Below are 17,094 nucleotides of genomic sequence, written 5' to 3' on the forward strand. Positions count from 1 at the left end.
CAACCCAGGGCCCCAGCCTGTGCGTGCGCGCGCGCGGACGCGGAGCCGTCGGGGAGCGCCAGGGCCCGGCCCGCACTCACGTGAGGACGTAGTTGACGCTGACTATACAGTGCGGCCTGGAGGAGCGGCTGTTGTGCACGATGGTCGCGTAGCTCTGCACCCACACCCAGCCGCCGTGCTTAGCCAGGAACCTGTAGTACTTGGTAGTCACCTGCCCCTTCACCAGCACTGCGGGAGACACGGAGAGCGGCGAGTGAAACGAGAGCCCGCGCGGCGGGGCGGAGGGCGGGTTCCCCGCGGGCCCCTAAAGGGCCGTGGGGTGGAGGTGGGTGTGGGGGCTGCGAGGAGAGATCACCGGGACCGCCGACCGGTTGATTTGCACCGAACACTGGGCTCCCTCGCCATTAGCCAAGGCGGGAAGGAACACTTAAAACGTTCGGGTGCCCTCTCCTCCCTCTCTGTTTGCTAACGGGGACGGCAGAACCTGTGCAAATGAACGCCGACGCCCTCGAATCCGCGTCTGAGAGACGGTGTTTAATCTCGAAGCAAAACCGTAGCAAAAAAAAAAAAAAAAAAAAAAAAACTGAGCAAATTAATGCATCTGAGCCGAACGGGCTCGGAGCAACGGTTTTTCTCCTGTTTAGGGCCGTTCGCTAAGCATATCAATAGGCGGCCGACGCGCCTGGGGGTGGAGAGGAGATGGTTTCTCCCTGAAACTCTCCCAGCCCGAGAGAGCCTTGGGATTGGAGAAACAGTTGGGTTCAGACTTGGAGCAGCCTCTCGAACCCGTCCTCGACTCGCTCTGCGGCCAGCCCCGCGCCCTCTCCCAGGCCCCGGATGGCCCCTTACGCAGATGGTGGGCGCAGCGCAGGTGGAAGGTGTCGCAGCCGTGCACGTGGTGGTACAGGGTCTTCTCTATCAGATCTTGAGGCTCGTACCCTGTCAGCTCTGCCACTCTGCCAAGAGCAAGCGCCGGCGGGATGAGCAGGGGGGTAAGGGGACTGAGGAGGTGCTCCCTACCCCAGACAACCATCTCCGATTTGGGTGCCCACCCTCACTTTACAGTTCTCCCTTCCCCCCCCCCACAGCCCCCCATTCAAGTCACCTTATCTGCAAATCCCGCCCATCTGGAGGACAAGCAGCTTTTCATAGGCGAGCAGGCGCCCTCCCTCTAGGGATGACCCTTTCCAGCCTTAGCTCCCACCTGGAGTCCAGAAAGATGAGCTTCATGTCCAGGCTGGCACGGAACATGAACATGTTGCTGTGCAGCTTGATCTCTGTGACCGCGCTAGGTGGCAGCGAGTGGCCCACGGCCACCAGGCCCACGTTCTGGTAGCAGCCATCAAAGGGAGACATGTCCAAGCTGTACTGGCGGATCTTCAGGTAACCGCTACAGTGAATGACCTGAGGGGAGAGGGACTGAGTGAGAAGCAACTGAGGTCGGGAACCACCCCACAAAGGTAAGAAAGGGATTGAAAGAATGGAGACCCTCTTAATGACACATGTCACGTGACCCGCGCTCCCCCTCCCTCTGATGTCTGAAGGTACTGGAAGGTGTCTCAAAGGAATGACTGTCCTGCCTACTGAACTCACCTGGAAACTGTAAGAAGTGCAAAGGCTGAGGCCAGGACAATCCTCACAGTGGGAACCTGCATTCTCCTCACTTAGTCCCCTCAACCATTAGAGCCACACATTCCAGCAGTGCACTGGCCCCAGAATCTTAGGCTTTAAGTAAACTCTACCAACCCACCGACTTTACCAGCTATTCCAGAGCCTTACTCGTCCCTATAGCCCATCTATGTACTTTGGGGGAAAGGGGGGATGACTAGTGTAAGCCCAACAGTAACCAGACTTAACCAGATTCAGTACAGCTGAGACCTGGCTCCAGATGCTCATCCTGGCCACCGCGTTGACATGTTTGAGGGATGCCCTCCAGGTTGGTCCAGGCAGTAGGGACCTTTCACACCACAAACACTGTCCTGATGTCTTTCTTCCTGATGCACCGTCCTGGTGCCCTTTCTTCTCCTGTCTAGGAGGCTGCAGCTGCCGGGAGCATGGGTCTTGCCTCTCAGCTACTCACCTTGTAGCCCCCACAGGTGAGACCCGCGTTCCTCTTGGCTAAAACACACTTCATCCTCAGGAAAAAGGAGCGTTCAATCTCGTACTCTGTGGAAGAGAGCAGCAGAGGGAGAAGGTTTGAGGCAGGTGGCATGAGGCCTCCAGAGCTAACTGGGGGAAAGGCACAGGTGACTGCAGGAACAGGAGAGTCACAGGTCCAAGCTTGCCTTACCCTGCACGAAGTGAGAGTGGTAGGGCTGATGGGCCGTGAGCACCGCTGTCATCTCATCGTGGTCGGCCGGGTGGATGTATTCATAAATGCTGTTCCCGGTCAGTTCTACCTGTAAAGGGGAGGGCATCGCAGTCTCCAAAGTGGTGGGATGTTGGCAAGCGAGACAGGAATATTGGACCAGGGGATCTACAGGACTATGAGAACAGGAATCTCACTAGAACCCATCTTATAACCTACTTCCTGTTATTCGGGGTGACTTATCTAGGTCTCAACTTTCATATTTATGACAGTACATAACTACAATTAGGAGGAGGTGGAGAAGGAGGGGAAAAGGAGAAGGAGCAACAGGAGCAACAGCTGCTACTGCTTCCTGGCAATGTTATGGTGAAAACCTTGGGACAAGGACATAACAATCTGCCAAAGTGTTTGGCTTAAGGCAGGAAATCATGAAGGTAGCCTCTGTAAAGTTCTGAGGTGGAAACGAAAAGGTAAGAAGAGAAGTAGAGGAAGGGGGAAATCCAGACCTCCTGCCTGCAAGGTACTTCCAGTCCCAGAAAGGCACTTGGAAAATCTTTAAGAAAGTTCCACACCCTCCCATCCCCCCACTGCCCACCCTCATCTACTCCTGCCTCCAGTTCTGTGTGTAAGCACGGAAGGCTAGAGGTGTGGACCACTCACCTACCTGAGAAAGACCCAAGTGGACTGAGGCTGTCTCTGAGATGTACATGATCTTCCCATCTGGAGCCACCACAAAGATGAAGCCATCCAGGGTCTGGAGATACAGAAACAGAGCTGAATGAGTTACTAGAAGAAATTGGAAAAGGTTAGGGGCCAGAGACAGAAGTTTGAGATGTTCATACAGAAATGCAAAGACTGAATAGAGAGAGGGGCTAGGAAGAACTGGGGCATGGAAAACCAATTCCTTGAGTCCTTTCTTGGTTTATCCCAGATTTATAAGCAACCAAGACATGTAGCACACTGGGAGAGATCTCAAGGAAGAAGAGGCCACTGCCACCTGAATTTCAAAGCCACTGAAATGGGCAAAGCAAGAAACACGGGAAGAGGGGTGGAAATCATGGCCTTGGTTGGGTTATTGAATTTGGTTGGGTTAAGCTCTTGGACTGATGGTTATTGAAAGAAGCAGAAGTTTCCTGTGTCAGTGTTGGAAGGCTGCCTAGTGGCAACTGCTTATGGAAAGTGTATGAGCAGAGTTTGGGAAATAGTAGGCACTGGGAGAAATGGAAGAGCTGACAGTCTGAAAAGTTTGTACACAGAAGGAAGCTGGCTAGAGGCTCTGCAAAGAGTCCCAGAGAGTGGGATTTAGGGGATGAGAGGTTTCCAGACAGCAAGTCCATAGAGTAGTGCTATAGTGTATATGTGAGTGTGTTTACATTGATGCAGCAAACTGACAGGCTCTCCATGAAGGAAAGTCAGAAACTTTCACTGCCCCTTTATCTCTACGAATGAGGCTTCAGTTCTGGCAGGGGAGACAAGATGAGTCAGATCCTGCTCGCAAGGAGTTGTAAGTCCAACAAGGACAACTGGTGTGAAGACAGATATAATGACCCACAGCTGAACAGAGCAAGGGATCACATGCTGAGTGGCCAGAGGCCTGTGGGAGAATAAGAAAAGCCCGAGAGGCGCAGTTTGGGAAAAAAAAATTGAAGAGAAAGCTTGATTTATAGAATGGAGGACAGGGACCCTAGCCAGAAGGAGAGATGGGAGATGCAGGACTTGGACGAAGGAGAATCTACTATATTTCTGTGTGAGGATTTGGGGCAGGGGGTGCTTAGGAAGTACACTGGCATAAGGTATTTAGAAAATTTGAGAACCAGTCCGAGAAATTTGGAGCCAGTCCAAGAAATCTGGAGCTTCTGACATAAGCACCAGAATCCCAAGAGAGGGGCAGGGCATGGATTTTTTTACTATTCCAGAGAGAATGTGATAGTTACCTACAGAGTGAAAGAGTGGAGATGAGATTATCAAGACTGAACGTGGGTGATCACAAAGGGGATAAAGGTTTTGGTAAAGCATTGGATAGAGGGTGACACCATCTTTCCCAGATTAAAATGTGGAGAAGCATGGTGAGCTTTGATGTGGATGGAAGACTGAAGGAGGGAGATACAAATCCAATTCTTATCAGGTGTGTGGGGGGGCAGGCAGAATGGGTGACTGAAGTTCAGGTACTTATATATTTCCATTTGCCAGTGTCCAGTGTCCAGTAGGAAATAAAGGTCTGGGACGGAAGGGGGCTATTTGCACTGGAAAAATCAGTTTTTTGAGTCCTGTGCATGTGGGAAAAAGAGTCAGGGTGAATGTTACTGAGATCACCAATAAGACCTTATGGTTGTTAGAGGAGAAACAGCTGGAAACATAAAGGAAATGTCAGTGTTTACAGCTGACATTTGGTGGGAACACCAGAAGAACAAGCAAAGAGGGAGAAGAATTCAGGGAGTCGCTTTAGAAACCAAGGGAGAATGTCAACTTAGCAACATCAGCTCCATTAAGTCTTTCCCCAAATGTCATTTTCTCAGTAAGATCCTCTATAACTGTTCCCCTTGAAATGCCACCTCTCAAACACAGTCCTCCTCCTTCCCCATTTTATTTTTCTGCACAGCACCTACAGGGCCTGTTCTGCTCTGCAGTGTGCCCAGAGGACTTGCAAGGCTACCCTCCTTAGAGTGTAAGCTCATTGAGGGCAGGAGTTTGGGTCTGGCTCCCAGCTGGCTCTCCTGTACTGGTAGAATAAGTGAGGCAAGGTAGGATAAGAGATAGACTTCTTATACTGGGCAGGAAAACGAAGTAGAACCCAGGCAGAGCACTGTGACTGAGAAAGATGCCAGGGTGTGAGTTGTCAGGAAAGGGGGGCAAGAAATTTGAGAATGTCATTAAATCCTGTGAGGAGTTGGGAATAAGTAGGAAAGAGACCGGATGGGGCTGAGAGATGAAGGTTTGGTTCCTCTGATTATCCTGGTGAGGGAAATTAGCTGGGAATGTGGAAATATGGCTGAGTAGCTAGAACGGTTGTTGAGAAATACTTGATGGAGTATGTCCCTGAGAAAAAGGAGGGGCAGAGGGTTGTTAGTGAAATCTGGTGTGGAGGCCAGGCTGCTGGGGGATGCTTGCACCATCCATGCCCTTCCCTTCACTGCTCTGCAACATCTTTTCAGCTTGTGGAATGGATCTGAAGTTCTGGGTCTGAAGATTGTAAGGTGGAGGTCTGGAGGGCATAGCTGTGAAACAGGAATGGCTGTGGCACTCCTATATGGAGATGCTGTGCAAGCTTGGGCCACAGAAAGAACTGGTTCAGGAGCCTCCTTGGATGCAGCTTAGGTTTGAGGCTCCCGAGGGAGGAGGTCGAAGTGGACTTGAATAATAATAATAAGGGGGCATGAGGTAGGAGACCAGTGTCAACTCTAAAAATGCCACCGGGAGTATTACTATTTTAAATATTTGCTAGGAGACTTAAGCGGGCAACGGGCAATTTAAAACGGTGTACATTGCAAACAACGCGGTAATGGGCGCCTCGACATTGGTGAAACTCATTACCTGGGGAGGTGTGTGCTTGTAGCCTAGGGTCTGTGCGTGGCCTGGACTGGACTGGGGTGAGAGTTGCGCCAAGAGAGAAAGGGGAAAGGTGGGACCCACGGAGAGCAGAGGAAATGTGATACAAACGCAGCTAGAGAGATGTAGGGCCTTAGCCAACATTTCTATCAGACTCAAATCATTTTTTGCAGAAATCCAACTCTGATGGTGTTGCAACCGGAGCCCTGCAGACAGTGTGGCCCCAGATGCTGAGGTTCCTTCGTCGGATAGTATCTAAGGGCGCCCCTCCTTTGGGCTGGGTCTTATGGGTTAGGGCTTTGTCCGCATCCCTCCCGAATCCAATGTGCACTGGTCACCTATGCCACCCTCTGCCTGGTCAGACGCCACCCCACCCAGTGTGGTGAAACACCAAACGTGTTAAAGAGTGGAAGAGCTGGTTAGAGGACCCTGTGAAGGCCAGATCGATCGCGTTGTTCCTAGAAGCAAATACTGAACCCTGGGGGCCATGGCGCCGCCTGCCGGTACCTGGAGCAGATGGGAGCCCAGCTCTCGGCCAACGTTGTCCAGGGGACTGGTCCGACTCGAGTGGCCCCATGCCTCACCAAGTCCTGTGGAGACACCGAGACAAGACCTTGGTGATGGAACTCCAATGTGCACACTACTCTCACAGTTATGCCATGCATGCTTATTCGCACACCTGCCCAGGTGGCATTGGACCCCGCTCCCACACCCTGCAGCACTATGCCTGGGAAATTTCAGTCCCGCCTCCCTGAGTCTGGACCCAAGGTCAGACTCCCTCTCCCCGGGTCAGCTGAGTCAGGCTTCTCAGGGATCTTGGGGGCCGGCCCTCCCTGTCTGGCAAGTATAGGGGACGATCTGTGACATGAAGGGACGTCCCACCATTCCAGTTCTGGGATAACTTTTTGTGGGGGTCCATTTCTTTGCTGGAAGAATGGGGGCGGAAGACTATGCTTCTCCCCCAAGTTTTCATTGCAGCCCTTAGGTAGAGGCCAAGGACGCCCAGCCGGCAAAAGCTGCTGGTCACTGAGAGCCAGGTGACACTGGGTCAGGGCCAGCGGGACCCGAGCTTTCTGATTGGCTGCAGGTGCTCCAGCCCACTGGCCTCTGCTTTGCCTTGGCCTCTAATCCGATTCCGGGGAGGGAGGGGCGGGAAATCCGTTTGCAACAGTCACTCCTAATCCTACTGCCTGCCTGCGTGGAGCCCCGCCTTACACCTCCTAACTTCACCTAACATTGGAAAAAAACAAATAGGACTTTTGGAAACCAGTGACGTTCAGGTGCTAACACCATTTTAGCTATTCCCTTTTGGCCAGATCCTTTCTTTGTTTTCTCTCCTTTCCAGTGTTAGCAAAGACAGCTCCTTCCTCTCCTGGACGCTGCCAGGTGAAGAGCTTTCCAGACTTTACCACAAATCACTTCTCTGGTGATACCTACAACAAAATTCTCAGGAATACATGGGTGATATATATTTAATTTATATGATATTGGTTATCATGCCACTACTTGTAGAAAGAGAATGAAAGGAGAGGCGGGGGGTGGGGGGAAACTTGCCCAGACCAAGGATTATATTATTTATGGGTAGTATCTTTTAATAAGTGTCGCGGCTGAAATTACTTTAACTAGATAGTGGAACTCTTATATGCTTACACCATTAAACAAAGTTTAACAGGACATCCACACACACACCCCCAAAAAAGGGGGGGGAGGGGAGGACAAATCACTATGAAGTCCACAACGGGTAAGCTTGCAGAGTAAACTGGGCGTGGGGGCGGGTCTTTTAGAATAAAGCATGGAGTTGAACTCTTAAAATGTGTTAGCCGGGAGCTGCTTCTTAAGCAAGCGATCAAAACCCTGGTAACCGTGAGCGCCCTTTAAGTTCGAATCGGGTCTTTCTGGGTGTTTGCACATCTAAATAAATCTAACGATTTCCCCGCCGCTCTGCAAACACCGCTGCTCCCCGCCCGCGAGGGACTCCGCTCCCTCCCTCTCGTGCGGTGCATCCCTCTGGCCTCCTGAGCCCGCCCCGTTTGTCCTCCCTGGGTCTGCACTGCCCGGATCCCCGCAGTCCTCCAGCAACGTTCAGGTGGGCTTCGCCGACGCCGCCCAGTCAACTCATCCCGCGTCTCCTCCCGCGCGCCTGACCCCAGCCATCGGCTCATACACACCCACCCAGCAGAAGGGGCGGGAAGGACTGGGTTAGGGGGACGCCCACCCCCACCTCCAGGAAGGAAGAATCTACTCCGAGACTCCTGGCGCCGGGAGGGGTCGGCGGGTCCACGCCGGGGGCGCTGCAGAGGCCTAGAAACCCCTAAATTTCGCCAAGGCGACAGGCGCGGGCGCACCTCCGGGTGCACCCAGGGCTTGGTGGCCGCCCTCGGTGTCTGGGCTCCGTCGGCTGCAGCTCCCCCAAAGGGTGCGAAGCTTTTGCGTGGGGCCACATATATCTTCTTTGCAAAATTTACAAGTTCTCTCCACTATCGGCTTGGAAGACGCCCGGGAGCGACCTTCCGACCGAATCATCAGACAATCGGGGTTAAGGACCGGTCCCGAACTCCCCGCGCCAGCCCGAGCTGTTTGTTGCGGAGGGTTGCGGCCTCATTAGTATGCGCCTACGAGGGGAAAAAATAAGCCTTCCCCGCAGGTTAATCAACAGCCCGTCCCCGCGCACGTTCTCAGAGGCCTCGGCGCCCTCCCCGATCCCTCCCCGCCCCCTTTTAAGAAACCTTTTGCTTTCACGGAGCATTGCCCGCTCTTTAAATTCCCGGTCGTCAGCCCCGTCACACGGTTCTGTCTGGGTTAATGTTTCATGAGGGTCTGGCTGCCCTGGTCTACCTGCTTGGCTTCCCCGACCTAATACTCGGGCCGAGCTCGTCCTTCAGACGGTCTACACCTCCTGAACCCCCCTGGCCGAGAGAGCTCTGCCTTCCGAAAATCCCGGACTGGACCCGAGACAGCCCTCTCCCTGGACCCCCTCACCTCCTGTCTGCGGTGACCCGCTCCCGCACCCAGTTTCAGTTGGCGAGGGGGGTAAGCTGAGATTTCGTTTCTGCACTTGACCTACCGCAGAAAATTCTCAAATCCTTTGATTGTCTGTTTAAAATGAGGAGGAAACCAGCTCCCTTTGCGGTCGGATTACAGTGGGAACAAGATCTAAAGATTCTCTTGTAATTCGGTGAGGCCGAGGGAACTGGGTTTTGCAGAGGAGAAAAGGAGCTCTGTGAGGGAGGCGATAACTAAATCGGGTTTTAGACAAAAGGATTTTCCCCAGCTAAAGTGGAGGAAGACAAAGGAAAACATAATCTATTTTGGAAGATTTCCAAGATATGCCACATTAACCTTCGCAGATAAATTTTACTTCTCCCCGCCCCCTTCCCTTCAAGTCTGGTTTATCATATTTACATAAGTAGTATTAGAAGGGATGTATCTATTATGGATCTAAAGGGCTAGCTCACATTTCATGTGAAAACCCCGGGCGAAGTTTCACTGTTGCTTTTACCCTCAGTGTGCAGTGGAGCCATTTCCATTTAAATACCCCCTGACCCAAGGATTACCTCAATGGACTGACTGCATGGGTTTTGTAATTTCCTGAAAATGAGATTTCGATTTATAAAACAAGAAACCAATTAGTAACCAAATGAGGCGAAGTAGATCACTAAAATTGACCTAATCCCACAGGCACAATTTAGGCCCGTTCTTGGCGAATGAATGATGAGCCCCAGTCTAGCGTGAGCTCAAAGCATCATCCAGCTGTGTTATTGCAAGCAGCAAAAATAAATTGATCGAGCTTTTCCTTCGGAATGAATTTCATATCCTTGACAAAATATAGATTACCCACCCAGCATTGTCTCCTCCTTCATTCAGACAGGAAAAGGAGGAAGAGACGAATTTGTTCTACTGCTCTTTTTGCTCCCCCCCTTTCTGTTAATACTTTCCCTTTGGCTGTTAATTTTTATTTTCCGGTACTGCAACAGAAAAAGGGGTCCTCCTTGTAGCCATTCACTGGAACCCGAGATATAGATGTGCCTTTTAAGCTGTGGGGTGAAGGGGAGGAGTGAGGCGCTCTCGAATCCCCAAACAAGGAAATCTCCCTGCGAACGTTCTGAAATTGGGGTATTGACTGGACCTGTGTGGGCCACCCGGGTTTTCCTCGGGGATACTGCGTGCCAGCTGAGTGAGTGCTACCACGCCTCCTCACCCTCCGGCAACCAGCGGTTTCGTCCCAGGACTTTGGAAGCCTCTGGGTTCTCTGGAGAAGAGAGCTCCACAGCCGAGAAACCGTGTCCGCAACAGTCAGTGCGCAGGAGGCTTTCTCAAGAGCCCAGGTGCACGGGGCTCCCCTACCTCGGGCATCAGAGCCCGCCCTTGTTCGGACCTTCTGAGGGCATCCAGCGGGTTTGCCTAACCTTGCAAGGGCGTCGGGGATCTCTGAGAATCAGACTTTGCAGCTCCCAGACGTCCAGACCCCAGCGTGCGTGCCCAGCCCTTCCCTATCTGCCTTGGAGACCCCAGGGCCGCGCCCGGGGAATGCACCAAATTACTGCAAATCTGGAATAGCCTCTCAAAGTCACAGTCAGGACTCTATCGCTCTCGCGATCTATCTTGGTTGGCGTCACCGTCTCCGTCTCTGTCTCCGCTCCGCACTGGCTCCGCTGAGGCCGAGTCTGCGGGATCGAGCTGGCCGCCCGCGCCAAAGGCAGGAACGGGACAGGTGGGGCTTGCTGAGGTCCCAGCGCAACAGTGGGACCATGCAGGCGGCTTCGCCAAGGGAGCCGTACGTGGCGGCTGGGACCGTCTAGAGGTGTGGCCCTGGGACTCCTGGGGGTGGACGGGGATAGCCAGGACGCAGGCGGATCCTGCTTCGGTTCTACTTGGAACCCGAACCCGGACGGCCTCTGCGCATTTGCTCTCCTAGGAACCGCGCTCTCGCTGCGGCGGTATCTCTGCTGACTGCTCAGATCAGCACGCCCTTGGGGGATAGTGGTAGGGTGGCTTGAAGGGCAGCGGGCGCGGGCCCGGCGCCACGGGCCCTCAGCCTGGGGCAGGCAGACGGAGACGCTCGAGCCCTGGTCGCGTGGATAGCGGATTCTCCAGCGAGCTGGCTCGCGTCCCTTGGCTTTGGCCACCCTAGTGATCGGGCTTGTCTTCTGCCGGGTCACGGGCTGTTGCGCACCGGCACTGTTGGGACACACCGCGGCGGACCTGGTCGTTAACGCCCGGGGCGACACACAGGCTTCCAGGAGGTCGCTGTCCCAGGTCTGGCCCCAGCCACCAAAAGTGCGGCGAATCCAGGGAGAGATCTGCTCCACATTTCCCAGGCCCTCTTTTTTACTGATCGGCAGGCCCATCATTAATTAAGCGAGTACAATTCCACGGATCCGAGACGGGGAGGGGGGGCGGGGGGTGCGGGGGTGGATAGGAGAGCTCAGAAACCATCGAGTGTTCGCTGAACCCAAACCTCAGTTTCTGGAGAAAGACACACCTGGGCGGCCAGAGGGAGAAACCCAAGGATTCGCGGCAGGAACCCACCAACTCACAACCTGGGTCTACATTTGTGCCTGTAAATATGTCAGAGCTGCGGAGGGAGTTTCCCAGCATTGAAAAATAACTCTCCTAGCAGTTAGGTCTGTCCTCTGGAAACAAAAGCTGATTTTTAGCTTTTAGTGGATAGTTGTACCCTGGTTAAAAGTATCACACCACCACAGCTTATGTTATCCTGCTTTTGTTGTTTTACTTTTATTAAGAACCCTTCCATTTAAAGAAAAAAAGTATTTTTTCCGTTGATCTGGCTCACAATTTCTAGCACAGAAATCTGCCGCATATACTCTGCACAGAGTTTAGTCCTGCACTTTACATTTTAAGTCAACGTCAAAACTGGAATTAAACAGAGAAAACCAGCATGGAGAGTAAACTGTGATTAAAGGATTTTAAATGAGAAAAACTTCTGTAAGAAAATAAACACGGAAACCTAATGCTCAATCATTTCCCTGAGCAGCAAGAAAAACAGCCTTAAATCACCCATCCACGTGGGAAATGGAGCCTCTTTTTGCTTTCAGTTCTTGGCCTCAAAAAAAAAAAGTGACTAAGAATTTTAATTCTGAAATAAATTTTATAGAAAGGGACTGTGGAGAGTTGTTAAATTATCCTTGTTCTTCCAGATTTTATGAAAACCCTTTCCTACACCATTACCAATTTTAAATTTATTTTTATTTTTCAAAGATATGTTGATAATTAAATAGTAGTGTGTGATGTTACCAAGGTTATGAATGCCTATAGATATAAAATAGGTCTGATATCTTAAAATATCATTTTGTAGTCATTTACACCATTAACCAAAATTGCACTATATCTGGATATCAATTATAACCTTCTTCTTAGTTTAATTTGACCTGTTTTGGACACGAATAAAGCCATGTACTCTATTTTTATTCTGTTTTCTGAATTTCATAACACCAAGGGCTTACATATTTCTGGATGACTACATATTTCCTCCACAAGGCTATTTTTAGAAAAGAATACATAGCCAATTGGGATAGTTGCAGTTTTAATGATTTTTAGAAACCTTTTCTGAGTCTTTTTAAACTATGAGATATCTCATTTAATGCTCTATTCTTAATTATTCCAGAAACCCACGTCCTGTCTTCTGTTCCCTCTCTCCCTCAAAAGTTCAATTATAAATAGTCAGATAAATATAAACTAAGATTTATTTCCCCACCTCCAAATCTGCTATATTCTGAGGGAAGGTTGCAATACAGAAAACAAAGAGGTAAGGGAGAAAGTTAGTTTAAGAATTTTTTCCAATGTAAGTATGGAAGGATTTTTGTTTGTTGTTTTAAGTCTTTGGTCATCACAGGTGACCACAGATTAAATGAACTAGAAGCAAAAACATTGGAGTCTTGTAGTCACTGTATGCCTAGAACTAAATGTCACCAGATTTACAACTATTTTTAAAAACCCATGTTGTGTGTTATACAATGCTAAGCAAGATGAGCTAGTACTCCTAATCTCATCCTTAAAACAAAACTTCATTGATGATGTATTAGGATGATGTATTAGGATGGCTTTAAGGTATATGTAAAAATGAATGTCATCTTCAAACAATTTTCCCTTTTCTCATCACTAGAAAAGATTCCTTCTATATAAAGTGTTCAATTTCCCCACAGCCATGATCCCCAATCTTGCCCACTCTCTGCCTTCAAATTTGGACCCAAATTTGGCACCCTCTGCAGGTTGTGACTGGTTCTGCAGTTTATGATTACTTCTATTGAAAGTTGTTGCATTTGGGGGGGGGACGGAGAAAAAAAAAGAGAAAGTTGTTGCATTTAGTTGTTTGTTTTTTATTGTTCTTTAATATTTTAAAGGGCTGTATTTTTTCAAAGTTATTCACTTTCAAATTAAAACCTCATCCCAAGGAGCCAGCTGTTTGGATGACCCTGTCTAACTTACCGGGTGGAGGCCACGGGTGAGTTATGAGCTCAACAGTAGCTGGAGAAATAAATGATGTGCCCAGAGTTCACACATCGTCCATCCCCCCCTCCCCATAAACTCAGGCTCACCCACAGAAGAGAGATGTGGGAGGGGCCAGGGCCTAAGGGGGAAGGTAATGGGGGCAGTAGAAAGCACAGTCGCCTTAGCAGGCACAAGGGACAGCCTGCCCACGAAAGGGACTCCAGTGGAGTCTTCATTACCACTCTCTTTAGAAACTGCAAGTTGGTTAAGAGTTTACTTTTTCGTTTCACCTATATATCATGCCATGTGCAATTTGTGGAGTTTGCATTTTGTTAAACAAGCAAGCTTGCTTTCTTAAAAATAAAAACAAAACAACAAAAGCCAGCCCGATCCCCTGATCCCCTCCTGCCTGTGCCTGCCCAGGTCTGCAGGACACAGACACCTCCCCTGGCCATGCGACCATCCCACTCTTTGCTGCCCAGGAACGCCGACCCGCTATTATTCTCCTCCAGCGATTACTGGAAGCCCCACAAGCAGCACCATATGCTTCTTCTGATCAAACAGCGAGCAACATCGGCACTGATAATTGACGAGGCTCGTTAGAAATCACGCAGAAAGGGAGCCCACTGAGACAGCAGAGGCTGACAAATCACTGCTAATAATCCTGTTAGGTACAGCCTTGCCAGCGTAGTTCGCAATAGCTTTATTTTTATAAAGTGGGAGAAGATAGTATAAAGGACAATGAGATCTCTCCCTCCCTCCCTCTCTCTCTCTCTCTCTCTCTCTCTCTCTCTCTCTCTCTCTCTCTCTCTCTCTCTCTCCACCTTTCCCCAGAAGGCAGTGTTATAATACTAATTTCTCCACTAAAAATTTTCAGAATACTTTCTGTAAGGAGTGCAGTTTTAATAAAGTTTCCTCTCCCCTTTTCTTTCTGCCTCTTTTCCCTCCCTCCCTTCCTTCCTTCCTCCCTCCCTCCCTTTCTTCCTTCCTTCCTTCCTTCTTCTCCTTTCTTTCTTTTCTTTCTTTCTCCCTCACTTTCTTCCTTCCTTCCTTCCTTCCTTCCTTCCTTCCTTCCTTCCTTCCTTCCTTCCTTCCTTCCTTCCTTCCTTCCTTCCAAGTACTTTAGACTTCCATTCTCGCTGAATTATAGGTTGTACAAGGAAATGCTTTAAGACAAAATAGCTATGATACTACTTGCAATTTGAGGATAACTTAAACTACAATTAGAAAGTTTCCCTTTAGGTATCCTGATTTGGAACATGCCACAGAAGGTTTTTATTTAGAAAATAACTTTTAGTCATGATCAAGCAAAGTGAAACTCCAAGCCCAGTATTTCCTTCTACTCCCTAATACCTTAAAAGAAAACAACAAACCCCCAAACTCTTTTTGGCCCCAAATCAACATAAACATTAAAAAGTAATATTAACCTATATGGGTCAAATCTAGTTTGTAAGGAAGCACAGTTCTTTCTCTAGATTTTATATGTGTTTGCATGTTCTCCTTTACATTTCAAAATCTCCATCTCCTAGAAAACACATCTAAAATATTTTAATATTTAATTTGTTTAGTTATTTGAAGGTGAGTAAAAGGAAAATAGAATGACTTTTCCTATTTTTTTAGTGAGTAGATGGTTTTTTACAGCACAATGTTTTATGAAGGTTGAACTCTACTCACAATTAATCATAATCATCTAATAACACAAGTTTTAAATCATATCAACAGCGCAGTATTCTAACTTATAAGCCATATGACTATTTTCTCAGTTTGCCAACCTGCCACCCAGAAATATTTTCTAAGGGAACTAGCTTATTGAACTCAATCTTAGGTATTTGGGGAGTCATCTATTTTCTCAGAAATATTTATTAAACCTGATTGCAAATCACCATCACCAAGACACAGGGTTAGCATTAGAACCTAAAAACATGTCAAAAACTTTATAGAATGAATTTGCTATAACTAGTAAAGAGAGAAGGGTCAATTCAGGACATAGATGTTCATAAATATGCCTGCTCCTCACTTGTAAAATTACAGATACGCAGAGATTATTGGCTGGTTAGCTAGTTCCATGTTCATGAGTGTGTGTGTGTGTGTGTGTGTGTGTGTGTGTGTGTGCATGCGTGCGCGTTACAAGAATTTGGCAATATTCCTGCTTTCTACTAGATACAATTCTAACAAGAGGAATTTTTTTTTAAGTAAGTCATGTTTGGATTAGCAGTACTTTCAATTGAGCCCAGTATCTGAAGTGTTGACAAAAGCACTGTTGGGCTGCTTCCCAGCCAAACATATCTGATGGAGTGAAGAAAAAGTATTAATGAGGAGTAGAAGGAGCCAGGAAAAGAAAGACAGCAGGCATTCTATATTCAGAGAGGTCCTTAGTCAAACAGTCACTCTAAACTTCCCTTTGCAGAGAGTTTGGGTGTGTGTATAAATGTCCTTGTCTGCCCAGTGGTGGAAAGTTGCTCACTCTTTCACAAATCCCGGACCCCTTCTGACTTAGAAATTCCATCTGGGCAGCCACTTACCTTCTGGGAACACTACTCTCATTTTGAGATAGCTGGTGGTGAGTCTGATTATAGATGCTTTGTCCAATTGCGAGGTGATCGCCGAGGGCAAAGGCAGTAATTTAGCCAGTTCATAAAATTCGCTGTTTTCCTTCTCCCTCCTAGTCCGGGCAGCATTTTTGGACTTCTCTTTCATTGTGTCTCGTTCCCCCTTTCCTCTTACAATATAAACTCCACAGATTCATCCACAAGCAAAAATCAACTTTCAATTAGAGACCATATTTGGCAAAAACATAGAGCATACTTAGGAGAGACGGAAGTCTTTGCTTCAGCGTCTCCGTGGCAGTAAAAGACCCACGCGGTGAACGGAAAATGTTTTCTTTAAAAAGCTGGGAAGCGACCATAGGAAAGTTGCTGATCCTCCGCAATTCTGAGCAATCCTCAGAGGGTCTGGGTATCAAAGGCCGGCGGGGGCCCGGCGGGGCCAGCCTTTTTTTCGATTCCACGCTGCGCACCCTGGTGCTCGGAAAACCGACATAATAATCCCCGACGACGACGGTCGCTCTTCAGTCCCAGGGCGCTGGAGATGGCTCGGAGCCCTTTGGAAGAATGCGAGCGTCGGACGACACTTTCAAGCCACTGGGAAGACAAGAGCATCCGAACATTAAGAGACCTGCGACTCCACGACCACTCGCGCACTCGCCCCAAATCCGTCAACCGGCCCGAAAGGGCCTCGGAGCGTCCCAGATTTGCCCTCCACGCTCTGCGGGTCGGTGCATCTGTGTGTTTGTTTACACCACGTAGTAAGAGATCAGCAGCCAGCTCCTGAGTCCCCTGCAAATAATGTTCGCATTCCCTCCCCCAGGCCAGCCACATTCTCCATCCCGCTAGGTAGTTGCCCTAACTACCAAACGCTTATTTCAGGAGACCCTCAGCGGGAACCGCAGGTCCGGGAGCCCAAACCCAGGCCAGGCACAGGTCTCAGCCAAAGCAGGGTTCGGCGAGTCAGAATTTCTGCACAGCGCACCGGGCCCCCCTCGGGGCTCCCTCACCCCCACCCCTCGCGCCCCGTTCGGAGGATCTGGAACTTGCCTGCCTCTCCAACGTGCCTCTCAAGTCTCATATGTCAGGGATTCCTCCAAAAGTGACACGCACACATTACGCCCCTCGGGATTCCCGAGGCGCCCCAGCACCGTCGCTGCCCAGCAGGGGCGGCAACACGCCGGGCACGGCCGCGCCAGGTTAACAGGTGGCACCTTCGCGCCAGCCCCTCGCAGGCACCGCGGGTGG

The 17,094-nt window shown here is 49.6% G+C and overlaps 1 protein-coding gene across 1 annotated transcript in view; it reads right to left on the reverse strand.

Annotated features, from left to right (window-relative positions):
- Nucleotides 1-16,000, reverse strand: part of SIM1 (SIM bHLH transcription factor 1) — a 77,695-nt gene extending 61,695 nt beyond the window's left edge. The window contains exons 1-8 of the mRNA XM_004605691.2: nt 15,826-16,000; nt 6,362-6,444; nt 2,973-3,062; nt 2,291-2,399; nt 2,081-2,166; nt 1,205-1,404; nt 850-956; nt 81-228 (exon numbers count right to left, since the gene is read on the reverse strand). Coding sequence (XP_004605748.1) covers nt 81-228; nt 850-956; nt 1,205-1,404; nt 2,081-2,166; nt 2,291-2,399; nt 2,973-3,062; nt 6,362-6,444; nt 15,826-16,000 — 998 coding nt within the window. The remainder of the gene's footprint in view (nt 1-80; nt 229-849; nt 957-1,204; nt 1,405-2,080; nt 2,167-2,290; nt 2,400-2,972; nt 3,063-6,361; nt 6,445-15,825) is intronic.
- Nucleotides 16,001-17,094: the final 1,094 nt, after the last annotated feature.

This window comes from Sorex araneus, chromosome 4 (assembly GCF_027595985.1).
Source record: "Sorex araneus isolate mSorAra2 chromosome 4, mSorAra2.pri, whole genome shotgun sequence".
NCBI lineage: Eukaryota > Metazoa > Chordata > Mammalia > Eulipotyphla > Soricidae > Sorex > Sorex araneus.